This window comes from Varanus komodoensis, unplaced genomic scaffold (genome assembly GCF_004798865.1).
Source record: "Varanus komodoensis strain SLA01 unplaced genomic scaffold, ASM479886v1 scaffold3, whole genome shotgun sequence".
Taxonomy (NCBI): Eukaryota; Metazoa; Chordata; class Lepidosauria; order Squamata; family Varanidae; genus Varanus; species Varanus komodoensis.
The window spans coordinates 35,492,760-35,520,177 of NW_025335761.1; the positions used below are offsets into that span (position 1 = coordinate 35,492,760).

At 40.1% G+C, this 27,418-nt stretch overlaps 1 protein-coding gene across 1 annotated transcript; it reads right to left on the minus strand.

Moving 5' to 3' along the window:
- Window positions 1–3,035: 3,035 nt before the first annotated feature.
- TMED10 (transmembrane p24 trafficking protein 10) lies at window positions 3,036–27,126 on the minus strand. The gene is made up of 5 exons (XM_044435975.1): window positions 26,851–27,126; window positions 23,721–23,841; window positions 15,141–15,214; window positions 4,420–4,546; window positions 3,036–3,404 (listed from the first exon to the last, which is right to left on the minus strand). The coding sequence occupies exons 1-5, from the start codon at window positions 27,085–27,087 to the stop codon at window positions 3,283–3,285; spliced, it is 681 nt and encodes a 226-aa protein (XP_044291910.1). The 5' UTR covers window positions 27,088–27,126; the 3' UTR covers window positions 3,036–3,282.
- Window positions 27,127–27,418: the final 292 nt, after the last annotated feature.

Consider the following 27,418-nt stretch of genomic DNA (forward strand, 5'->3'; position numbering starts at 1 on the left):
CCACCCCCATTCATACTTTTATAATGCATTAATAGTTAAATGAGAACAGAAACATTTCATGAATGATGCACTTCTTCCTGTTGAAGTTATCAATTTGTATTTTTGGCAGAGAAGCCAAATGCACACACATATACAAACTAGCCCTGAATAGCCCTTCTAGTATTCGAGAGATAGCTGAATCTCAGCCTTCTATTGCTGAATCTGCTCCCTCTCTCTCCAAATCCACACCTAAGCACCACTTATGCATGTGAAAAGATTTGAGTTTTCTGTGCCCTGTCAAAATTCAGTGCACGCCTTGTGTTTACTACTGTACTAAAAAAGGCATTTCTACTTGTTTTCCTTAGACCAATAACCATGCAAATACTCTCATGCCCATGAAGCATGGGCAGAATTCTGTATAGGGGATGTTTAGTGTTGGCTTTAAAAATGTGGAGAGGTGTCCATGTACCTTACACCATCCTTCAGCTGAAGTATTACTTTGTGATGTGTGTGGGCCTGCATATTGCCATATAGGATGCTGCCTTTGCCAGCATGGCTATGTTTTTTTGGCCAAACACAGCAAGAAAAGCATCTGCAAAGATGAGAGAAGCAGCAAGTACAGACTGACTTTGACAACAATCTTATTTACCTTTTTTTCTTGAGAAAATAGATTTAGCAACTTTTATAACATAAACTTTTAAGAACTTCTCTGTACTTAATTTCTTATGTTCCACCTTAAAAATAGCCTCTAATTATATTAACTGACAAATGAGGTACATTGTGTACAACCTCTCCAGCCACCAAGCCCAAGAACTGGATCTTTGACATTAATGAAGTTTACCATCACTAATTTAAACACACATACATTATTATACTTTCAGGAACTCGTTGCCTTATATAAAGAATTTACAAGCAATCTCTGCTCCAGGCATTGAACAAGTTAGTATTAATATCGTCACAGCTTTATCACTTATGCACAGTTTTCTGGAACGGTATCTTCCTTGAAATTGATTTAACTGATACACTGACAAAATAGCTGCCGAGCTTGGTTTTAAATTTGGAGACCACTAATTTAATTAAAGAACCAAAGTACTCTCTTTCAATTTGGGGCCTGTGTGGTATTTTGGATAGTTTTGGGGTTTAGCTGCAGGTTGCTCATGTTCGACCTCCTACTTAATCCTAAATTTCTTCTGGTAGGAAGGGTAAGTCTTGTGGCAGGCTTCATACCGTGCAAAATAATATAATTAGAAAGGCTGGAAGTAAAAAGCTAATTAGTTAAGGTAAGGGATCAAGAGATTTATGGAGACACTGATCTGAGGAAAATCCTTTCCCAAAAATGTATAGAAAAATTACAAATCCCAACCACTTGTTACAGATAAATCTGTACAGGTTTCCACAACCTTTTCTAGTTGGTGTTAATTATACCACAAGAGTTAGGAATGAATTCTGGACATACTGTAGCAAAGACACTAAGGCATAAAGCATGGATATCAGGTCATCACTTCGCCTATCTAAAAAGATCAGTTCTGACTGGCAAATAATTGGCAAGGTCAGAAGAATGAACAAGAAATCACTACTACACAAGTTTGTTAAGTTTCCTTTAAATTTAGCGAACTTGCTAGTGACATGTCAGTAAGGAGAATCTAAAATAGATGTTCCCCAAAGGCTAACCTTCCATTTCCATTTTACATTGCAACTGTAGAAAGAGCAGAAATCTGAATTTAGAAGCAAGGCTGAGCACTTGCAGGCAAAACTCACTAAACTGATTGCTGGGGGGGGGGGGCACCAGAAAAGGACCCAAGAAAGACCTGAGGTTTCAGTGTAAGTCTTTACATTTAAATATTCTCTTGTGAGCACCCCTCTCTCCATGTTGCCTCACCTTTTTTGACAATATTTAAGTCAAGTAACAAATAAATGTTTCTCTTCTGCCATCAGGAAATGTTCTTTTTTATGTTCCTTCATTTGTGGAAGAACTGAGGAAAACAATCTGTACCTTTGAATTTCTGAGGCCATGGTGGAAAAAGAGTATCAGTTAATTAGTTAACCTAATAACCCCTGCTCCCTACCCACTATGGCCTGTGAAGCAGTGTCATATTGCTGACATTTAAAAAATTATAGAGGAGACCTGTTCTATGCATCTTATTTTATGTATATGTATGGGGGCCAGAAACTACAGGCTACTGTAGGAGCAGGACACTTTCTATGAAAATGAGGCTGAACAGGTGTTGTGCTAGCCACATATAATCACCAGGTGTGATTCAGAACCATCGCATGGAAGGTACATTTGATGTTGATATAAATCCTGAAACTTGTAGAGAACAGGAAGAGTGCAAATGTTTAAACTTTAGGAACAAACTACAGCTCACCTACATTTTCTCCCACTGGCTCATTTCCCTTGCCATGATGCATTGGAGTATTAATGTACATGGATGCAAGACTACAAATACAAGGATGCAACTTGATTTAAAGTTTGTTACAGGCAAGTATGAGACTGACCAAGTAGCAATTTTACATATACCTTCGGCAGATAAAAGAGGCAGATACCCAACCAACACAAAGGAATTGACCTGAGCATGCATTTCATAGTATGCATCTGGTAGGTACTTTGTAAAATTAAACAGATGGCCTTTCACAGTATCTAAGCTGCTTCCAGAGCTGCAGCATTTTAGAACAGAGAATGTGATAAGATGAACAAAAGCCTGAGAAGTCTATACTTGAAGATTTTCTTCTATAAACTAAGCATTTATTTCCCTTATGCCCTTCCTGCTCCTACTAACAATGTATCAAATATTTTGAAAAGTATTGCCACTGGTCACTTTTCCCACAGTTGAAATGTAGCTACTAATAATTGTGAAGCAAGATCTACTTCTGGAAGATCTGACTCCAAGAGCATTAGAGTCATTTAACACAAAGCTCTGTGGGGAAATAAATGAAACACTTAAAAAAAACAATTTCTGTATTCACAAGTGGTTTAGAGGATCAGTTTGGTGACATTAAGAAGATGTCACTTGTGTTACCTGTGAAGGAGAGAAAGAGACAGCGCAAAAGCCAACAGCAGCTGTCCGAGACAGTTTTATTTCATCCCTGTCCAAGAGTCCCCCAAAAATACAACTTCCACCCCTCCCAAATCTATCCAATAGCAGTTCAGAAACTTCCTCATTTTATTCCCTCCCTCCCTTTAGGGGTCGATTGCAGGAAAAAGCTCCATTTGGCAGGTCAATTCCCAGGTGCCTCTAAACAGCCATAGCTGGGTCACTGTGTTGTTCCACTGGGGTTTTAAAGGAGGGGAAACTGTCCCTCTGGCTACTCAATCAATTTCTTGGCCTTGAAGAAACGGCGCAGATAGAAGACCTGCCAAGTAGCCAGTCCAATGAGGCAGAACATTGAGAAAATGCTGAAGTATAGTACCCGAATGTTGGTAGACTCTGAAACAAAAAAGAAAAACTTGTTACTTAGAATAATTACTATAAAGCCCAAGTCCTTGATTACTTGACCCCACAGCTATTATAGACATGAGGAACCTTGCCCCTGCATAAAACCAATCTAACAGAAAGCAGCAGGTATAAAGATGGCAAGTGACTGGCACTCACAGGAGCAGACCTTTCCAGCTCTGGCTGTGTCCTGTCACACAACACTTTCATAGGGACAACACTGCAAACCTGGGAGGAGTGACATAGAGTGACTCTATGCATTACCTCTTAGTACTGAGAGAGGCTAAATGGGTGGGCAATGGAGTTTGCCTACTACCAGGACCTTCACAGGACAATGTGGTGTCCAACTCAAATTGGTTTGGCATTCTTGGTCTAGTATCCTTTCACTTAAAACACTGACATAGATTGAAGTACCAAAAAAAGTTGGAGAGGCGTATAAGCGTAACATAGCTTTTTGAGCAGAAACTCAAAATTTCTCTCAATGATAAGCACAATTCATGATCCTAAGTCTCATGGCTACTGAAAATAATGCAGTGTCTGTGAAAGGCTTCACTGTTCAGGGATGCATGGAAGCTTTGCATGAAAACTATTTACAGAAATACATTACATACATTTGATTACTGAACTCATGTTATCTCAAACATGGAATTGCATTTTCTTAGGGCAGTATTCAAACATCCTTCATTGTTGGTGAAAAAATGAGAGAATCCAAAGAGAGTAGAGAGAAAAGAAATTGATTGATATTAGTAAGTTGCTGCAAAGAAGGTTTACTGGCAGCAGGATAAGAAAATACTTATCAAGTGAAATGTTCAATAATCATGACAGTAAATTCAGAAGTAGATGCATCTACAAACAAGTGGACTGTCCCATTTACATGGCCTCACAGAGCCTTATCTAGACTACAGACTAGACATCAAGGAAAAATTATGACAGTATGAGTTAGTGTGTGAGATATCAATGTGTGAGATATCAATGACATTGTTCTCCGACTTGCAGCACAGTTACCTACCATTGGTATCCCGCATCTCCTCCTCCCGCTTCTTCATATAGGCAAAGTCGTTGACAATAGATTCTGAAAGATCTTCTAGGCGTCGTAGTTCCAGCTCCAGAGGCTTCAGCTTTTCCACTTTAGCAATCTGACAAAGGATGAGACTGTAAATTACTGAACTAGATGATAACAGCCACTCTCATTTAAGTCTGAGATAGTGATGTGTGAGGAATTCATTTAGGCAGCAGCAATCCATTGGATTCCCTGAGCTTAGCTACCTGGACTCCAGCCCACTTTCTCACAACCCTGAGTCCAACCTCTTGGCGAGTGCACTGAACAGATGCACAGGAGTCTTCCAAGAATCAAGCCCACCAGGAATCAAGCCTATGTGAACACTGCAGAAGCAGCATCCCTCTTCTACACCCATGACTTGCAGCCTTTGTGCTGCACATGCTGGAGGAGGTTGCTAGCTGTGCAACTGGACTTCCATGAGCATTTGCAGACTTCCTCTCCAGAAGTCTGGCAAACAGAAAATGGGCAGATTTAGGGGAGATCATTGCAATCCTAGTTTGAGCTTTTATTAGGACAGAGTTTGCAATGTGCCAATGAACAACATATATTACTCCTTCCAGAAGGAGGCACTCAAATATTTCAAATTAACTGTTGCACAAGCCAAAATCTGCTCACACAACAGAACACTTGCTCACAAAGTGGCACTTTCCCATCCTCTATCCCCCATAAAGATTCCCCTATGCCCAAATCTGTTCTAGTGGGTCCCCCAATTTTACAGAGATGTTGGGTGTAAGTGAAGCTTTAGGAGAAGGGGAAATCCATTCTGCTAGCAGATTAGCAGTTGGGTATAATGCCAAGCCTATTTCCATTAAGATAATTAGTCCAAATACAGAATTCCTTGAGTAGAGGTTTAGGGTTAGGTAGGAGGTAGATCAAGATATACTGGCAGACTAGTATATTGCAATAGATCAGCAAGGATTTCTACCCTACCCTAAAGATACAAAACTAAGGAAAGCTGGATGGGGAAATATAACCAAGAGTGGATTTTTGTGTGAAAGGACTGTGATCACCATTAAAACATACTTTTGGGCTCAGAATTATTTGGTCTAAGTTTGCATCTTTTGAACCATGCCCTAGACGTAGGAACTTAGGATTCTAGTAAACAATGACAGTCAGTTCCACAAATTGGAATCTGTCTACCTCTAGTTCTGTGTATGCAGCATGTTAAGTCCCACAGTAAGATAGAATCACTGCAAATCTTTGAATATACATATTACAAACCAGCACTACGATAAAGTGTAATGTGATGTGACAGTCAACGTGGTATAGTGGTTAAGAGCATGGGACTGGGACTCAGGTGATCTGCTCAGCCATGGAACCAACTGGGTGACTTTGGACCAGTCACAGACTTTCAGCCCAATCTACCTCACAGGGTTGTGGGGATTAGTTTGAGAGCAAGAGAATGATGTAAGCTGCTTTGAGTTCTTTAAAAAAGAAAAAAGCAGGATATAACTTTAATAAGCAAAATAAACCTTTTCCCCTCTTAGCTTTAAATTTATTTCAGGCTAATTTGTAGAGTTGGTGGGGTTTCAAAACAAGGTTGTGCAACTATTATTGGAAAAAAGAGTACTGATCCAAAAACACAACTAACTTAGTTTACATTTGAATGTATAAAGCTGCAGTGGCCTATCTGGATTGGTGTTGCTCATTTTGATTGGACATGATTCTTCTAGATCTTGAGATAGTCTGCTGCTTCATATTGTTTTATATCTTTTTAACTGGAAATGCCAGAGATAGAAATTGAGTTTGTCTGTATGCAAAGCTTGTGCTGCACCACCAAGCTATGGCTCCTCCCCACCTGCCATCCTTCAACTGCATAGTCTTAAAAATTACTATTAAAGTTATCAATCACACAATCATATTTGGCTGCATGACATCAAGTGATAGCAAATGAAATCAATTATCTCCCTCAATCTGAACGAGTAGTAGTTTCTCTGTATTCCTCACTAGTCAGACCTCATCTGGAATACTCTGTCCAGTTCTAGGCACCAAGATTTAAGAAAGATGCAGATAAATTAGAAAAGGTCCAGAGGAGGGCAACAAAAATAATCTAGGGCAGGGGTGGGCAAATAATTTTTCTATGGGGCCACATGTTAAGGGCCGGACCAATACACTTACAGCTCTGCTCAATATATATCTCTATAAAAACAGTAAATGAAACATTACAATGATACAATGAAAATGTGGAGCACAGAACACTATTTAATGAATATTCACAAAAACATTAACATTACATGAAAAGCAATAAATTCAATTCAATTTAGCAGATCCTTCAAAATAAAAGCAGTGCAGTTGTATTGCTTGCATCTATATTAGGACGATATATATTTGCATTGACTTTTAATTTGCCAGTGACCTCATGTGGGCCAGTCAGGGTCAGCCATCAGGCCGGATGTGGCCCGTGGGCCGTACAATGCCCAGGTCTGATCTAGGGTTTGGAACTTTGCTCTATGAGGAGTGACTGAGAGAACTGGGCATGTTCAGCCTTGAGAAGACTTGGGGGGACACACACAAAACCCCCCTATAAGTACCTCAAAGGCTGTCACAAAGAAGAAGGTCAAGATCTCTTCTTGCTGATGCCAGAGTGTAGGACACAGAATAATCAGCATAGAAATGTTTTAATAAATAAAAAATAAATAAAATAATCAACTCAAGTTGCGACAACCCAGATTCAGGCTGGACATCAGAAAAAGCTTCCTCACTGTCAGAGCAATATGACAGTAGAACCAGCTGCCTAAAGAGATGGACCCAATGGCCTTCATGGCACCTTCCAACGCTACTATTCTATGATTCTGTTAGTAGGGGAGAGATTGTGTCAACCTAGTGTCAAGTCAACAGGGTCCTTTTTGCAACACTGAACAATCCTGACTGGATATGTTGACATGATCGCCACTTGACTGGGATCACACTGCAAATAACAAAGAAAAGAAACAAAACACCAGGAATATGGAAACCACAATGGATGTAGATGCCCGTTCTTCCCCAGTGTGTTTTCTTCAGCTATCTCCATCAGTACACAAGCAGTAGTTCCAATACACTTAAGTACTTCCAATGCTGATCAGTAAGTTAGTCCTCTAAACCAATACCTCTCTTTCCTCATCTAGTGTAGCATGCAGATCTAGATGAGCACAACAAGCAACAAGAGCCAATAGATTGTACTTCACTGTGGCAGGAATATCAACTAGCCTGGTGTTGGATATTGTTCAATACCCTTCCAGGCCTATGCAGGCTATGGTTGTTTTGCACAATTTTAAAAAACCAAATCCAATTTTTAATTTAAAAATGCTCTTACTATGTTTCCTAGTAATATAGTACTAGTTTAATTGTAAATAATCTGGATATAAGCATGTTGGCAATTAACCTCTAAGACCTCTACTGAAAAGCAATGCATGTTCATGTGACAAAAATAAACTGCTTTAGTCTGCCCAGTAGCTATATCTTGCTTCCTCCTATCAGTCATAGGCATTTACTTTTGTTTCTTACTTGGTTTTTGGAAGGGTGAAGCAAAAATGAACACTGGAAAGTAAAAGATGACAAAGTTGTCCAGTGAGAATTTGCCTGTATCCCGATATTTAGATTGCAATCCTGTAACCATCTGTCTGGGAATAAGCCCAATTGAACTTAGTGGAACATGCTTTGAATGGATGTGTAACAGTGTATTGTTAACATCAAACTGTCATAAGTGACTGATATGAGAAAGACCCTCTATAGGGATATTTTAAAGATTAAATACAGATCTGCACCATGGTTGAGGAAATAACTGAAAGCAGATCAGTGGGAAATGTGATTTAAAGAATCTTGATTTCAAATCAGTCTGGTCTGCAATACTGGACTAAGATTTCTTTACTCAGGTATCCTGATCTGATTTGTATATAACAGTAGCACATTGTGGGTTTTTGGTACTTCTCAACTTATACAAGATAGCTATATTTCTCAGCTTCACCTAGACTGGAGGTTGTTTTGTGACATGCAAATATGGGTGCATATGGGCTATTTATGAGTTTAAAAACCCACATTTAACTTATGATTAATTCTTATGTTACCTGTGAGGTTTCAAAAAAACCAAGCTCCCCCTCTCACTGCATTCAATTATCATTAGATAACCTATGTAATAGTTATTAGTAGTCTGAAGGAACAAACACATTAGCTGCACTCTTTCATTAAAAGAAATTACACAAGGATTAAGCAAAAGCACGAAACTTGCATGAAAAGCATGACTATTCTATTGTCTCTGTTACTGATCTGTTCCCTACTGTACAGCAACAGTAGAGTAAGTTCTTGCATTTAATTCATGTTTGTGTGTATTAAATGCTGTTTAGAATCATTTAAGAGGCTTGGTTTTGTCCCCTAATCATGTCCATTTTGGTGCATCACAGAGGTAGACATAACAACAGCAAGTGCCACAGTAGAAAGTCCACAGCAGTTATGGACTAGACCTGAACACATTCTAAAGGATATGGAAAGAAAAACAATGAATAAGGTATAAAATATGTACAGAAGGGCACTGTAACTCTTTTGTTAATATTTCTCCACATTACACCACACATTTCATTATAGGAAGTACTCAACCCAATTGTTCAGTAAACCTGATCCCACCCCTCTGATGTCTGGCCAGTGAGGGTAAAGGCACTGGGATGATTCACAGGCAAGGGAAGCAGTGATTTCCTGCTTCATTTCTGTGTATTGCACATGTTAACACCATTTAAGGAAAAATACAAGGTATCTGTATTTTCTTCTTTCATAAATTATATAAAAAAGTAGTTTTGTCCCAAACTGGCATGACTGCATTATTTTCCTGCCTAGTGAGGTGAACACTAATTGTCCTCATTTGTGAAACACAGTAATAAGTACATGGAATTTAAATACAGGCTCAAGGACAGCATGATTGGAACTAATTATTTAATAACATTCAACAACTTTTAATATAATTAAAGGAACTTTATCTTTAAGTCTACTAGTCTATCACATAGAAAAAATTCTCCCAATGGTCAGAAAAGCCACATAGGAGGAACAACTTGGTCAGAGAGGCAGTATAATAGTATAGTCATGTGCTTAAGACATGGGTCCTAAAACTACGGCCTATGGGCCAGATCCGGCCTGCCATGAAGATTTATCGGGCCCGCCTCAGAGCTTTTGGACTCGCTCTGAGGAAATGATCTCTAAGCGAGTCTGAAAAGCTCTGACCCGGCGTAGGCGTACTCCGTGGGGAGACAGCCGCAATCACGGTCGTGCTCGTGCAGGGAAGACAGCCGCAATCACAGTCGTGGTTGGGGGGAGATGGCCACGATTGCGCCTGCCTTCCCTGCATGAGTGCGCCCACGATTGCGCCCATCTTCCCCCCACCATGATGATCGCGATCATTGTAGCTATGTCCCTTGAATATGGACATGCTGTTCCCCACCTGCCGATTCTGCTGCAGCCCAAACGAGCAGAGCAAACATTTTAAATATTTTTTAAAATTTTAATTAATTTTAATTATTTTTAATGTGCATTGTGCATAGGAATTTGTTCATATTTTTTTCAAACTATAGTCCGCCCCCTCAACAGTCTGAGGGGCAGTGAACTGGCCCCCTGTTTAAAAAGTTTGAGGATCCCTGGCTTAAGATTTCAAAGTTCAAACTGCAAGGTAGTTTAGATTGCAGTCCTGAACACACTAGGAAGCCCCAATGCACACCATAGGATTTACTTCCAACTAAATATGCACAAGATTCGACTATGTGTACTCTAATTAGAATAAAGTCCTCCTCAGTTTAATCAGACTTACTCAGAGTAAGTGCATAGAACTGCAGCCTTAATGTAGTAAAGAAATACACAGTAAATATACTACAGTGACTATTCGTTGCAAGGCCACAAGGAGGCAACCAAACCATGGTGATTACAAACACTATATCAACATTACAAGACTAATCATAATCAGTCCTTTCAGTTAAAGCCCAAACATTTTTGTTCCAAAGAATAAGAACATGGCCTACAATGCCACATGGCCAAAAACAGTAGCAAGAAGTTTCAAGAGAATGATTTATCTTATGACACAAGTTATTAAAATGAGATGCAGAAAAGAGCAATAGTAAGTTTAGCAGCATAAATATTTTGAGAATTTGGAAACTGTTGAAGCAAAAGCCTTGGTATATCTGGATAGTTCTTCATGAGGTCAGCTATTATCTCTGTCTTATTTTTATACCTTGCCAACCATGTCTACCAGACTCCAAATGTTTGTTAGCATTAACTCATCTTAGGGAGCTTCGAGGTAAAAGGTAAATGCCATTGAGTAGCCAGCTATTCAAATCAGCATTCCTGAAATGTTAATTTCACACAGGGACTGCACAAATTCCCATAATGATTTCTAGTAGCCCAAATGGTCCAGAAAAATCAGTACAGATTATACAGTAAATGAGATGCAGGAAAGGTTCTGCAACAGGGATAGGGAAAATGTGGTTCTCCAGATATGAAACTGCAACTTTCATAAACTTTCACCATAGGCTATGCTGGCTAGGGCAGATCAGAACTGTCATCTGTCAACATGTTCCCCATTCCCATTCTACATTAAATATATATCTCTCATTATTTGTTCCTTTACTTTCTGTTCAGGAGAATCAATGCTAGGGAAAATAGCATCCAGAAAAAACTTTAAACTCTATCCACAAAAATGGAACTACATATATCTAATTTTTCAATCATAATAAAGCATGCAAGCAGGGTACAAAAACAATCCTTAGCATACTGGCATCTGAAGATGGAGGTTTTATTTGACTATTGTACTTAAAAGTTTTTTAAAGCCACCAACGTTAGTGAACATCTCCATAACTTGCGTAAGCAAATGTGCTTATTTCTGTGGTTATTGTTGTGGCTCAGGATTTCACAGCTGCCATAAAAACCATGAGACTGTCAAACATATGATCAAGCCAATACATAGCAGGATAGACTCCAGTCCTGTATTTTCTTATTTTTCTGGAAGGTCAAGGGGATAGTGATTTAAAGGTGGAGAGCTTTGATTCAGTCCTTTTGTCATGGGCAGATCATTGCCTCTTTATGTTTAGACTGATGAAAGCTTTCCTGTCTTTGAGGCTGGGGGACCTATAAGGATAGTCCAATCCCCCCAACCCCCAATAATGGATCCAGATGCTTTCCAAAGTGCTCCAGATGGTTTCCTGGCCAGTATGGCTAGTGCTCCTGTCAATGCCTTGGTCAATCTCTGGAAGACAGGAATGACCCAAACACCTGACACAATCCCTCCTGAAGGTGGTTTTGACCAGCTAGTCACAAATTCTCAGACAACCATCCTCACAAGGCTGTGAGGATAAGACAGAGGCGGAGAATTATGTAAGTCACCTTGAATTTTTCAAAAGGAAAAAGGTGGAATATAAAATAAATATACACATGGCTTGGTACTGCAATACCTGACAAGAGTGCTTCTTCTAACCTGAAAATACCTGGAGACTATGGTTAACATCAGAGGTTTTCCTGCGAATGCAACCTCCAAGGAAAGCTTAAAGGGTGTCATCAAGACAGCAGGCTTTTTCAGTGGTGGTCCCCCAGTTATGGAACGATCATCCTACTGAAGCCCACCTGGTTCTAGTTCTGTTATCTTTTCAGCAGCAAGTTACTGCTGAAGTTAAGACCACCCTCTTCTCCCAGGCATTTAATGGCATGTAATAATATTTAACGGCATGCTGGGGCATTTAGGGCAGCTGCTTTTAATAGATCTGGTGATACTAAAATCATTCTAGCTGTTAATTTTTTAACATTTTAGTATACCGGAAAAATGTTGTTTTCATGTATTTTTTTGTATCTTTACATTTTATGAATTGTTATAGATTGCACAGGGAGCACTTTGGGCAGTATAAAAATGACATAAATGGTAATCTTAACATATTGGAAGTTTTACATCGGTTTCTGTCTCCCCCCCCCCCCGTTCCTTTATAATTTCAGAACTCATAACTATGCCTGAAGCTATTAGCAAAAATGGGCAAATAGGAAGAATTCTTTTGGAATCCTTCACATGGCATCAGCCTACAGAGGGTTGGTCAAGATGAACATTATTACTTCCAACTGAATTTATAGCATCCTCTAACTGCTTGCAATAAATGATGGAGCTGGTATGGCATATAATTTCATGCAAAGGAAGCTTTACCTCAAGTATGAAAGAGTACTTTCAATTAATTATAACTGATACTGGGCCAATCAGTTGGAGCTTTAAACTGATGCAGATATCTATCCTAAATGAGCAGCCACACTAAAGGGAAAAAAACAAAAAACAAAACAAAACACCAGAAGTTCATTCCAGTGAAGAATATATATACCTTGACAATTCTATGTGTTGGTCATAAGGGCATGACTGCTTTCTAGCCAGTGAATAAGCAGTTAGAAAAGCTTTAGAAGAATTTAGATAACCTTTTTTCTTCACTGGAGACATCTACTGTGTGGAAAAACACAAGTATACCACCATATATGAAATGTACCGAATTTATCTTCCATGACCACACTGTTTCTGAAACCACTGTGGCTGACCAATCAAAGCAGTCACAAGCAAAATGAATTTGCACCGTGTTTTATACCAATTAAATTCTTCCTAAACAGAGGCAATAATGATTGATGTCTAGCGTATGAAAAATGTCATGAATGAAACAACCTTGAAAGCCACTTTACACCATTCTTCTATACCCTGCTCTAGGAATGCCTATTCCAACTAGCAGCTGCTCTCCAAGAACTCATGCCAAGGTGTTTTCCAGCACTTCCTACCCTAGAGCCTTTTAACTGGAAATGCCAGGGGTTGTTCCCAAGATGCCCTATATGCAAAGCCCTTCCAATCAGCTAAGCACCACCCTTTGCATGCACGAGATCTGAAGTTCAATGCCTTACTGCCCCCAGTGAAAGAATCTCTTCAGAGCTGGAAAAGATCTTTGTCAGACCACCCTGCCATTTATAATTGTCCAAGGACTTGGGAAAAATATAAGGCAATCATGCACACACACGAGCAGAAAGTAATTGACTTGATCTGCAGGAAAAGAGAATTGCTGCAAAGAAATATTAATAACTTCAATACAATGAGGTTTATGCAAAATCTTTGTCATTTCTATATGCAACACATTTCTTACACTAGGTTTAGAAAATCATATCCAGGGTTAATGAGCTTAGATAGGAACAAATGTTTTCTATATGCATGTAGTCCCTTTTCCCATCCCTTCCTGGAATGCCTGAATGGAATGTGGAATCCTCCAATTCACTCTAGTTTCCCATCTTATCCTAACTTTGGCTGCCAGTTTGGCAACAAGCCAGGAACAATAGTTCTAAGATGGCTCAAAAACCTGGCTTAATGCAGAGCTGGTAACCAACTTTTCCTGGTTGATAAACTATGGTTAACTGGTGAACTTTGCATTCTAACCAATGCATGTCATAAAGCAATAAAGGAAGAAGCTGTGTGCATTGGCAAAAGTCTAATGCACATACCAGTTTATTAAGTCCACATATGATATACAATTACTGGATGTACATTGAGCTGAATACGCCACGATAAGTAAAAGGAAAAATAAGCAAGTTCCATGAAGCAATGATATATCCATTGCAACAAAATGAACAGAATATAAGGAAACATTTCTGAATCAATGAAAAGTCAGATGCTGAAAATATCAAGAGGCAGGAAAAGAAACCATCTCTCTAATGCAAGTGAAAGAAATAAGACATGAGTGGAGCTGGCTGAAGCTGGGAGTCAGACTAGATAGCCTGGAAGACGCTTTGCTATGGATAGGCTGGACGTCCACATGGTGGGCATGTCGTGAGCAGAGCCGGCTGGTGCTGGAGGTCAGACTAGATGGCCCGGGAGACCCCTTCTGACTCGCTCTGTTTCTATGTTTCTATGCATCTAAGACTGCAATTTATTCAGGTATGAATTTTCATTTTAGACTGAACTGATTTTTCAGTAGGTTGATCATAATACATTGAGCACTCCCAGATCCTTTTTGATCATTCACACAGTTACACATGGCTAGCCAAAAAACATTTCTCACAGCCCAATTCAAAGACTACATAAAAGTAGATAATTTAAGCCCTATTATGCTATAGTGCAAACCTAGACATACTTAGTAAAAGTAAGTCTTAACAAGTTCAGTGGGTTTTACTGCCTAGTAAATGAGTTTGGGATAGCAACCTAAGGGTGCAATCCTATGGAGAAAAAAGTCCTAAAATTCCCAGCATATTCTAGGCAGTGATACTGACTGCAAAATGCTGGAAATTGTAAGGCTTTTTTCTGTCTAAATATGCATAGACAGAATGTCTACATGTTAAGCTGGTGAAGCACATGCTTTATGGAATAATAATGATGGAATCTGTAAGTTAGAAGTCCCTGATTTAAAGATTTATGTATTTTTTCAGCAGTATCATTTAACACATTTATTCATAGTTTATTAGACATGAACCTTTTCATAGAATGAACAACTGCTCTTTAAATACATTCAACTTCATGACTAAGGAAATAATTGTCAAGCATCTGATTCCTTATCCCCCACCCTCCATGAGTTTAACAACTTTTTAACACTCTACTAAATGAGGGCTCTAGTCTGTGAAGCTCTAGGCCATATGATTGCTAGGAAGAAAATCAGAGACACTGGCAGAAAAAGCAGGGATGATTGCTAGGAAGAAAATCAGAGACATTGGCAGAAAAAGCAGGGATGTACCTCCTCGTAGTTTTTTGCTTCCACTCCATGCTTCATATTCAAGGTCACGAGCTGGTCTGGCATCCGCCCTGTTCCTGGAAGTGCAATGAAAGGATTCATTGTATGCAGTGCTCAGGCTGCCAGGAAATTCCCAACCTCCCCCCTTCCCTCAACTAGAGAGGAATTTGCTGCTCTCCTGCCATACAAGCCTCTGAACAACTAAGGAGGCAGTCCAACTATGCCTAAAATCACAAAAAATGTCAAAAGTATAGGCTGGAAGAATAATTCCCACAAATACTGAGAATAAGCTGCAACTAAGCATGCAGAGTGTGCAGAACACAAGGCACTCGGATTTCCTGGTTTTCACTCCAGTCCTTAGCAATAAGGAAACATTCAAACCAATTAGTGCCAGAGAAGCTGGGGGAAGTAAATAGACAAATTTTATTCAAATGAAAAGCAAGTAGAAACCTAAAGTGGTATATTAGATCAAACAGAAAGAATTAACCATAAATGAAAATAATGTTCCAAGTCAAAAGATCACCTAGCTAATTACAAATTCATTTGGAGAATGGACAATTAAGTATTATTACAGCTGTGCTACTACTATGTTACCTGCCTGATTCCTCTTCCTTCTTACCTTCCTTCTCATTTCTCAAGCAACCAAGAAATATCAAGTGCCCTCTTTCAAACTCACCTTTGGTGTGTGCTTTGCCTGTAGAATTATATATAAGCATATATTCAGTCTCAAGTGAATATTTGCATTCAATGTGTGAAATCATCATTGTAGTCATTTGGTTTACAATCTAAAGCCTTATGCTTTGTTTTACTTTGTTTGGCTTTATATTGTCTCACATTTCATCCTACAAATTACAGTAACTTATCTGTGTTGATTTATTGTTGCAGGTTTATCTCCAATCCAGAAGTAGATAACCTGGTGACTTCCAGATGTTCTGGACTACAGCTCTCATAATCCCTAACCACTGTTCATACTGGCTGGGGCAGATGGGAGTTGTAAACCAAAACATTTGGAAAGTACCAGATTGTCTATCACATAGATTCTAGGTACTTTGACCTTACTTTCTAGTGCCTGTCCTGAGGTGGTGCCACTTGGTCATTCCTTCCTGTTGGTTATGCATGTATATTTCTATCTCACCTTTCCTCCTTCCAAGGAACTCAAGGAAGCTTACATAATTTTCCTCCTCTCAGTCTTATCCTCACAACAACCTGTTGGGCTAAGAGTCTATGACTAGCCCAAAATCACTCAGTTTGTTCCATGGCTGAGTGAGGACTAGAATATGAGTACTTTTAACCACGATACCACACTGGACCTCAAGGAATTATTTCAGTTGTTTTGAGGAAATGTAGAACTCTTAAGAGAAAACAGATTGAAATATGTTTTTAAATTCAGTTTATTCTCAGGTTCTGTTTCTGGATGTGTCGGTTTGGTTGTGTTTCCTTAGGTATTGCTGAGTGTTAGGTCTAGCAAGGTGGGCCAAATTAAAAGGGGACAGAAGTTGATGAGAAGATCCATCTTCAGTTCTAAGTTCTGGTATAAACAACCATTCAAATATAAATGACAGGTCTTCTGTATCAGGGGTAGGTAATGTGTAAACCCACCAAATATTGTGGCCCACAACTCCCATTTTTCCTCACCAATGTCTGTACTGGCAAGAGCTAACAGGTTTTACAAGCAGAACACATGCAAAGGATCACTAGATGTTCACTCCTGCTCTATTTAAAAGACTCCTGAATTTAGTGGAGCTTATTCATGTCCCTATGGGGCTAAGACCTACTGAAAACATCACTTATTTTTCTGAATATGCATGCACAAATATGACACTTTGGGTGACCTTGCACCAAACAAAATTAGATTTTTCAATTTTGGATAGAATTATTTTAGTCTTAGTTTTGGGGTTGGGAAAAGGATGGCCATTTCTAAACACCTCTATTTTGAGGAAATTTTGAATAATTTTTTCTTCTTAATCTTCCAATCCCATATCAGATTTTTTTGTACTTACTACACTTAAGGACACACAACAGCATTTTAAGTGGGTGCACTGAAAGGATAGGTATGCATAATGGGAGTTCTATGGCAAGGTTAAAAACTAGGTCATGCTATGTCAAATACAGCACTGCTCAGTTTAAAAGATACCTTAAAAATGGGGACACAATAAAAAGCCTAGGGGATCCATCCAATCAGAGCTCCAATTGCTCTCATGTCTAAGTTTAGCATCAAAGAGTAATTTTCCACCATGGAAATGAATGGCATAAATATGCAAGACTGATTTTCTACTCTAAAAGGTAAAAGAATTAAATCCTATTTTGGAGTATATGCATAAATCTTTTCTTGCATAAAAGGATAGGCAGATTTTACCTAGAGCTGGAACCAACCAGAGAGTTTCTCCCCAACCCTCTCCCCAACATAAAAGAGCTCCAAGCTACAGCATACACATCCACCTCATGGATCAGGTATATCAGGCTGGGTTCCCATTTTCTCCATACAAGTAAATACACAAGGTATTTGCATTGCTGCTCTGCTTTGGAATGATTGTACAACAGAGGCAAAATTCTGGATCCTATCTGCCAAATGCAGGCAAGCAGTGCTGTGAAGCTATGACTGTCACCAAGTCGAGAAGTGAGTAAACAAGTGGGTCTAAGCTGAAGCAACAGGACATTATCCACCTGCTGGTTCTTGAAGCCATTTGGCAGATGGATTCACTGTGGAAGGCAAGCAAATCTCCTTATTCCTTCTGGTTCAATCCCTTGACTATCACAAACACTTCGCATAATAGACTAGTGTTTTATGTAATGTATACATACTCTTCCTCAAAACAGGAAGGATTTATTGCAATTTACATTTCACAGGCAGATGGCAGCAAAGCACAGAGTATGAAATACAACTTGGGGTTCGGTGGAAGAAATACCTTTCTTCAATAACAGCACTGACCATGGTTCTCCTAACAATTTTCAAGACACAATATATATTTCCATAACAGAAGAGCAAAATAGCTCCCAGCTGACCATCATTGTGGCCCATCTCTATCAAATGGATTCCCACCTCAGGCATGGAGACAATAATTAATGTATGTATAAATGTTAGGCATGCCCTAAACAACTTGGAACTAGGATACCTAGAAGACTGCCTTTGATATATATTTATAAAACAATTTGTTCCAAAGTGCATTCTCCATGTATAATCACCTGATCATTAAGATCCTCGAAGGAAGCCTTGCTGATAATTTCTTGACCAGTGTAATGACACCATGTGACATATGGAAAGCAGGCCTTCTGAGCAGTGGTGCCCACACTTTCACCCTCCCTCCCCTACAGAAGGCAGTAAAATTCTCAAGTCTGTATAAAGCTCAGTTTAACTGTTTTCCATTGCTGCTTTATAATAATTTTTCTTTGTTTAATTTGGACCTAAAATTCTTTATTATGTTAACAGTGATATTTAATATCAGTACTTTAAATATTTTAAGGATTGCATATTTTAGTATGTAAGCCTCTTAGACATATCAAGCCATATATAAGTAATATAAACAATAAAGAAAGATTATTCATTCAGTAAATAATATTCTTCAAATTGTTTTCTTAGGAGTATTTCTTTGATTTCAGTCATACTGAAATCCAAAGTACTTACTTCTGAATAAATACACACAGGACTGCACTGCATGTGATTAAACTGCAGAAACTTGGCCTTGAGATGACTTTAGGCAGAGCATCTAGAATCCCATGCAGCATCTAGCATGTAGCAACTAGTATCTCTTCTGCTTTTAGTAGAGAACTGCAGTTAATTGTAAAATCAAGGTTTCTTCCTCTTAGACATGAGTATGACGGAGTTAGTGTGGTCTGGCTGAGCAGACTACTCTAGACCAACCATAACAGAGGGTCACAGGATTCTTTGGAGCTCCAGCTCTAAGAATCTGCAACCTTGGAGCTGGGATTCCAGACATAGAGTTGGTGCCCCATGTCCTGACAGTTGGTAAAGAAAGAACCATATCAGCTGCCTCTGCAAGGTCAAAATCGGCCTCGAAGAGGTAAAGAGGTGTACCAGAGGGAAAGGAGGAGGCCAGGGTCAAAGTCTCACACCTTATCCAAGTGGCATCTCCAACCTCCCTCCATCTACAGTGCTTCATGAAATGCATGGTGTAAGGTGCAGATCCACACTGCCCACACCTTACTATCTATATTGAATCAAAGAAGATAACATGCACCGAGCACAGAAGGCACTGGACTGCATCTCAACTTATTTTGTGTTATATCTAACTGGCTCAGCCAAAGCAACTTTTGTTCATGATAACAAGTATAAACAAGCAAATAAAGTATGTTTCACAGTTGAAACACAAACAGTTCTGTCTCCTTTCAAAAGATAAGGCTCTTTAAGGACCACTACAGTCAAGTTCTTGCCTCAGCAAGTTATCTACCATCATTACAAAAAAAAATCTACCTTAAAAACAGAATGTGGGCTATATATAAAAACAGCTTTCCAAATACTTTTGCCACAAAAACCTGCCCATACTGTGTCTAAAATTGTTGAATCACATGAAAATCAAAATAGGATCATTGCATACACTTGGAACAAGGTTACCTGTAGCTTATGGTCCTAAATTGTTCCCCCAGAATTGCAGCAAGACCAACAATCCAGTCACTACAGCAAACACATTTCCCATGGTGAGTACACACAACCTTCTGGTAAGCAGCTTCTCTTCCCCTTGATGGCCTTCCCTACTTCAAAGCAGAAAAGGCAGGGAGACAAGTTTTAGATGCTGCTTCTTCAAGGCCACCTGGAGTGCCTTCAGCCAGCTACATCTAACAATAAATGTTCTTCCCCTTGCCCTCCAGTGAGTATCAGCATTAAATGCTGGTGCCCAAAAGTGTTCCTTGTTCTTTGGGAAGTGAGGGTCCAAAAGTGTGTGCCTCATCCTGGCCTGTGTCAGCATTTTTGTTATGATAGACTGCATAAAGGGGAAGCACTGCACAGGTGCTTTCCCCCTCATTCAGCCTTTTCCCCAAAGGGAGCTTCTTTTGTACTTGCCAAGTGGTTGAGATTCTGCCAGTCAGGTTATGAACTCTTCCTGATTCCTATCACTGAAACCCATAATAAAAGTTCACTTATGTATACTTGGTGTTTCATGGTTTAAAACAATTGCTTCTTAATCTACTCAGTAGAAAGAATCTTTTTAACACAATGGGATCTTTACATCTTTAAGTAAGATATAGCAGTGAAAAGCAAGAAAAAGTAAAGAATGTACAGATTTAGCTTTGAATGTTTGTGATGAATTAATTTTTATACAATGGCTTTAAAAAAATTTTCTGGCCATAATGCTATGATATTGCATTATAGTGCATTTTAAACAAATAAGCAAAATTTGATCCCACAAAAAATGTCTGGCACATGTTATCCATTCCCTCAAGTTTCAACAAGTAGAACAAGCAGTAGGAACACCGCAATCAGAGAATTCCAGATACAACTTTGCAGCCCTAAAATTAAAGAGAATGACGCAAAGAAACAGCCCTGTGATAGCAATATAGAGCGCACTATGGGGACCTCCCTAAGTCTCGCAAGCCAGTTCTTCCCTCTACTAGGGTCTGCACAAAAAGTTGTGCCTTTCACTTCCTCTTCCCCATTTTTGTGGCTAAGCTCTTGAGAAATCCCAGTTGCTTAGACTCCACCTGGCCCAGTGGCTCAATGTGCATGCTGTCCTGGCTCTGCATTCCCCAGACAGATAACAACTTGAAGATAACAACTTGCCACCACATCCTCAACTATTCCAGTAGAAGTATATAAAAAAACAATAATCTAGCTGTTACAAAGGATTATTAGGATTTGTTTAGGGATACTCCGGTTTGTACAAACTCAGCTACAAGGCATTGTGCAGCTATAGGAATTGCAACTTTTGAAACAAATTTAAGTTCAAATTACTTACCTTGGGGCATGGATAATTCAGTGGCATTCTTCCAAAGGCATACAGTTAAACAAGCATTCTGTCCCATATCCCAGTCCCATTTCCTTCTGGCATAAGATTTCACTCCCAGTGTAACAGTTATACCACTGTCCTGTCTTGAATAAGCATCTGCCAGCAGGCAAGTGTATTTTTATTTAAACAAGCCTTTATGCCAATTCGTAAATATATTGTACAGTGGTACCTTGGCTCATGAACTTAGTCCGTTGCATGACTCCGGTTGTCACTCAAATTGGTCATGAGCCAAGTCAAATTTCCCCATAAGGTTCAATGTAAATAAGATTAATCCATTCTGTAACTATTTTTTTTTTTTACTCACAAAAATTTGAAGCAGTGATAAAGAACAACAAAGAGCGCAGCCATCTCCCCTGCCCCCAAGCGATTGTGCTGGGGGTGGGGGAGATGGCAGCAATCGTGCTTGGGGGTGGGGGGAGAAGGAGTGATCATGGGTGCACTGGGGTGGAGACTGGTGCGACCGTGGGTGTGATTGGGGGGAGATGGGCACGATCACAGTCGCGCTCGGGCAGGAAGGACAGGCGCAATTGCAGCCATTTCCCCAACCCCCTGAGCATAATCGTGGCCACCTCCCCCGCAGCATGACCATGATTGAGCCCATGCAGGGAAGGTGGGCGTGAGCGCGATCATCACCTGATGTGGAGTTCGTGACCCGCAGCAAAATTTTTATGAAATTTCTGTTCGCAACCCAATTTGATTGTGAACTGAGACTTTCATGAGCTGAGGTACCACTGTAATTAGTTTTAACTGGTTGTTTTGACGGATTTTATTGATGTTTTCATTAGTTTCGCTTTTATGTTTGTTACTTTGTATTTCAGTGCAGTTTTACTGCATTTATTCTATTTTATTTTGTTTGCATTATTGCTGTTAGCTGTCTTGAGCACCATTTGGTACAACACTTACTATGACTATTCTAAGTACAGAAGGCACACAAACAAGGAGTTCCAGCTGTGACAGTGAGAAGCAGAAAGGTTCCTTAAGTCTCAGCAAGACAAATACTGCCCATTTCAGACCTGAAGCAGTTATGAAAAGTATGCCTGGAGATCTGTGGACTATTTGCCCTGAACATCAACTCGAATGTGTGCCAGAAAGAGGAGCAAGTGCGTCACTCCCAAAGGAAATGTCAGCTCTAAGGCTTGTTAGGCAACTACCCCCATGGCCTGAGTACATAACCGACATCTTGCACACTTCCCCTTCTTCTTCTCATGCACACACACACATCAATAGAAGTGGCAGCCACTGTAATCACATGCCATGCCTGTACAGGAATGGACTTCTTGAACTTTCTGTCTGGCCCAGATATGTTTATAACAGATTAATCAAAAGAACAATGTCCATCTCTAAGAAAAGTGCTCCAGTGTTCAAGAAGAGCAGCATATATTTTGAACTGACAGAACAGAGGTAAAACAAGAGTTAGCACCAACTTTGGTCTAATATCCAAACTGAAATTCCAGACAGGAAAGAAGATGACTATTTAAGTGAAAGAATGGCAAAGCATGGTCAGTGGAAGCCCAAGTGGTCAATCATACCTTTTACTAGCTTTGACTGGTATATCACCTAGAACAATTTTGAAATAGAATAGCTCGGCTATAGTAATAACTTTGAATCAGCTTGGTCAAGGGAGTACTTGCTTCCATATTGTCCTGCCAGCTCAATGAGATCAGCAGATGAAGCCCTGCTGATGGTGGCACAAGGCATCAGTTATCACCTGACAACCATGCAGAAAAGGGCTTTCACAGCAACAGCACCTACTCTTTGGAACAACCTCTCCTTGGATATGAACCATATGCTAATATATTATTGTTCTGACATAGGTTCAAAACTTATTTCAACAGGCATTTCCTGATCACTAATACCAGCTGCATACCCTTCTGACACACTGGACAGCACATTTATTTGGAATTATCTTTTTTTTTCTTTTATTGTTGTTGATTTGTGTATTATTTTATTTGTAAACTGCTTTGGATATTTGTTAATATAAAGCATTATGGAAAGGTTTTTAAATAAATAAAATGAACAAAATATTTTCCATGTCTCCTGTATAAAAGAAGTTAGGGTATAAATGGTGGGATGCCATTTGTATTGGCATATGAACAGGACACAAAAATTTCATTTCTGCTTCAGGAAGAAATGGAAATCATTTGCAAAATTAGTATCTCTTTCTTGTCCTTGTATTGCTGGCTGGGAAAAAGAGGAAGCAGTTGGTTCTGTCCACATCCTGTCAAGTTCTCTGTCCTACATAAGATTCCAGCAGGAGTTCACATTTTCATCTAACATGGAAGAAAACAAGGGACTTCTTTCTTGAAGAATCATTATATTTCTGTCATAGCCACAAGTCTATTTTTCTGATCTTGTTCTTCTTGGGTCCTATCTTGAATTTTACTTCTCTCACTGTCCAAACAATTTTGATTTCACAATTCCTCAAAATAAAAGCACCGCTAAGTAATATTGCAGTAGTTGGCCATCAGTGATTGTTTTCAATCTAAAAGATTCCAAAACTCTTGGCAAAGCATAAACCCCTATCTATCATCCAAAGTGTTACTGTTTTAAATGCATTCTACAAAGAGAAAAAGGAAGTAAAAGCAGCATTCCAGGAGTATTTAACAGGGCCTTTCATACTCACCCACAGGGAGTTTGCTCTCAAAGCATGCTTCAAACATGTCATAGTCCTCCGTGGTAAAGGCAAATTTGCCCTTAGTAGCATCTTCCTTGGAATACAGAATATGTCCAGCAGAGTCAGTGATCTGTAGGAAAAATAAAGGATAAAAGACAAATAGGTCAAGAATAACTTCTATACTAAAATAAGAGGATGTGGGGGGGGGGAGAAATCTTCCTAAAATAATTTTTCTTTTGTAGTCTTATCCTAGCTGGAGTGATTAAAAATGCAGTGACAATTATTTCTGATAAATTAGGGTTGTCAAATAAAAAATCTGCCTCTTTACCCTCTTCTAGTATGTCAAAGCTGATAACATTCTCATAAAATCCTCTGAAACAAAGATATTTTCCAAGAGAACATGGAGTGAGGAGTGAAGGAAGAACTCATTTCACTGAACATATATTATCACTAGTTTTGAGTATATCAAGCTAGGGGTTAACTAGCCAGACAACTGCAGAACTGAACCTAATTTTTTGTCACTAAATTCACATATTTTGCCTATTGCCAAAATAGCAACTATAAAATAAGCTTTAACTAGAAGCATGTTTAAACCCACCTAATGGTCTCCACTAACTAGAGTAAAAGGTTAGAGGATCTTCAAGTACAGTTCTTTCATAAAATGGGTCAATTGCTCATATACACATTAGTTCCTTCCCAACATTAGCTGGTGCTGTCCAGACATCTTTTGGGTCACTTCTACTTTTCTCTTTCATCAGATGACAGTTGCTTCCTACATAGAGGAAGGCACAATGCACATCAAACTAGGAATACGTAGAGAAAACGGTTTAAAAATCAGCCTACACAATTCCGGGGGAGCAACCAACCTACAAGATGTTCTACAATGATTTAGTATTATGCACAGTAACATCATCCTTCACAAGCACAGCTTTCTTTCCCACATTTCGAGTCTGAACAATAAGCACCCACATGACTGGGATCTGGAAGGATGACAGCTATTAAAGAACTTTATCCTTGCAGCCAACTGGCATATTACTGGCATGTTTCTTGAGAACAGAAGGTATAACTCTTAGTGTTGAGACATCATGATAAGAGAGTACTCAACTGTGGTAGAGAGTACTCAACACATGAACAAAGAAAAAAAATGAAATGACTTCAGTCCAAATCAATTGCTTTTCCAAGATTATGTTGTTCTGAGCAAAAGCATTCATACAGCATTTTGACTTTCAGCAAAGAAAACTAGTATGTGATCACTGATAACTGGAAAACCTAGTCCTGACAGTTAAGACTTTTATGTGGCCCTTGGACATTTTTATTCTGAATAAGCAAGCAGTGTATTTGTTAGAGGATACTTAGTTGATTGCCAAAGCCAGGACCCAAACACAAATTCCTAGAATAAAGCATGCATTGCCCTATTGTGGCCTACACAGCATGCCAGAGCCTTTGGCTGAGAGTGAAATATTATTGCTAACAGCAATAACTTATGTTATTATAAAACTGATGTTGCAAAGCCTAAGCTATCAAACTCATGATGCTTAAAAGTATGACATATCATGTGGGACCTCATACATATCCTTCAAAGTACATATCAGAAACACATACTTTCATAGTTCCAAACTGTACTTTCAGAAGGGGGCAGTTTAAATATTTTGGGAAGAAGTGGGTAGTTAAAAAATTTCACACGAGAAACCAGAGAGGCATTTGGGAACAAGCTCAATGTGAGCAATAAAGGGTGTTTAGGAACACTGAATTTATTGTATGTAACAATACTTACTTTCAAGAAAGGGTGTTTAGGAACACTGCGCTTATTGTATGTAACAGACTGTATATCCTAGCAATGACACATCAACTCTAAAAGCTGCCATTCTCCTAGGTATTGCTACCATATGGTCTACTGTTCAAAAACCTCTAGCAAGTCCTCGTGGATTCAAAACCCTTTTGAGCAAATCAGTTAGGGCAAATCTTCAAATAGAAACAACATGGTGATGATTTTGAAATGGGAGGGATCTTGGAGGGATCCTTCCCATCCCCATAATGATTTATTGTGTATGTAAAGAATCATTCCAACTTATCTAGTGCTGTGATGCTACAACACTGTGTTTTTTGTCCCACAGCTTAAGTTTTTCCTAGTATAAAAACAGACAACATACTGATTATATGATGCAGGACACAATACTTGGAGAAAATTCGAAATGGGGCTGCCGTTTTGGTGGCAAACACACTTTTACTTGCAGTAGCATTTGCAAAAACTAGTTCCAGAATTCATAGTACCCCTATTGCTGTGGTGCAGAGTTAGTCTTGCCTTGGTAGCATTACTACTGCCATGATACCTGAAGATTACAAACAGCTGCACTACCCCATCACTAGCATTCAGACACTCTCACACTTTGTCTTCCACCCTAACAGTGCTCTCAGACTCTTGCAGCATGGAATTAAATCCATCACTCAACTTATTATTTTAAGAATTGTTCTAAAGCAGGGATTAACAATCTGTGGCCTTCCAGATGTTCTGGTTTAGAACTCCCATTAATCCTAGCCAATTGTGAGGCCGAAAAATCTGGAGGACCACAAACTGCCTATAGTCTTCCTGTATCATTTGCTGAACTGTGACAGCAAGCTAGTTGCTGCTCAGCACTCAGAAATAAAAGACTGTTGGGTCAGAAAACAAAGCTCAGCTAAAGTACATTAAGAGTAAAAGCCGAGTCGTGGCTATATGGTAGAAAGATTCTGTGAGAGAACTGTACCAAGGGAACAGCCTGTTGCACAGAGAGAAGCACCCCTGGTGACAGTCTCACGGTACTGTGGGCCACGATTCTCCCCGCAAGCGCACAGAGCTGGGCCTATTTCCTCCTTCCGTATTTCGGCCTTCCCAGGAAAGACGGGGAGGGCTGACGTGTCCCAAGAACAGGAAGGGCCGAGGAAGCCAGTATGTGGCCGGTACAAAACGGCCGGAGTAAACAGGGCCTTGCACCGCCTCCGGGCACGGCTCCCCGCCCCCTGACGGCGGGAAACTGCGGGGCAGCGCGGTAGCAACAAGAGGACTCTTCCCCCCGCACTTTTACCTAGGGCCAAACTTCCGGTGTCCCCCACCCAAAGAGCACCCCAGTTCGCAACCGCCCCCTCGGCTGACTGGCTGCACCTTGAGATTGGCAGACGGGCCGCTGGACGAGCCCGGCGGAGGGGCGACCTCGTACTCGCCGGTGACCAGCGTGTCGCGGTGAATCTCCTCCCGCAGGCATTTGCGGGCCTTGCCCGGCAGCTGGAAAGATATGGGCCGCGCAGGGCCCGGCAGCAGGACGAGGAGCAGGAGTGTGAGGAGGGGCGGGAAGGCCGGCCTGAGGTGGAAGCGGCCACCGGGCACCGAAAGCAGCAGCATGGCGGCAGATCCAACCGACACAAGGCCGGGCGCTTTGTCTCCGCCCCCAGCTGGAGGCACGTGACCCGCCGCTTCTTGCGTGACGGCACGGGGGAGGTCTATACGCGGCTCCGTGGGCAGGAGGCTCGAAGCACGAAGCGCGCGCGGGGAGGCGCAGGCTGCTGCTGCTCGGCAGTCACGATAATGCGAGTGGATCGTTTGAAATGGTGGGCTTAAATAGTGTTACTTCCACCTAGAGTGGAGCTGTTGAGATGTCTTGGACAAGCCCTGCTCAACTCTTTTCATTGCAGGGCTTTTTGGAAAGCTTTTATTCATAAGGTCGCCCTAAGTC

Bases quoted from the DNA above. Each gene is read 5' to 3' on its own strand.
- TMED10 (XM_044435975.1), bottom strand. From the start codon at position 27,087: ATGCTGCTGCTTTCGGTGCCCGGTGGCCGCTTCCACCTCAGGCCGGCC. The intron at 23,842-26,850 runs GTGCAGCCAGTC...TTTTTCCTACAG, and splicing joins GCCCGTCTGCCAATCTCAAG to ATCACTGACTCTGCTGGACA. The intron at 4,547-15,140 runs GTACATCCCTGC...ATCCTTTGTCAG, and splicing joins AAGCAAAAAACTACGAGGAG to ATTGCTAAAGTGGAAAAGCT.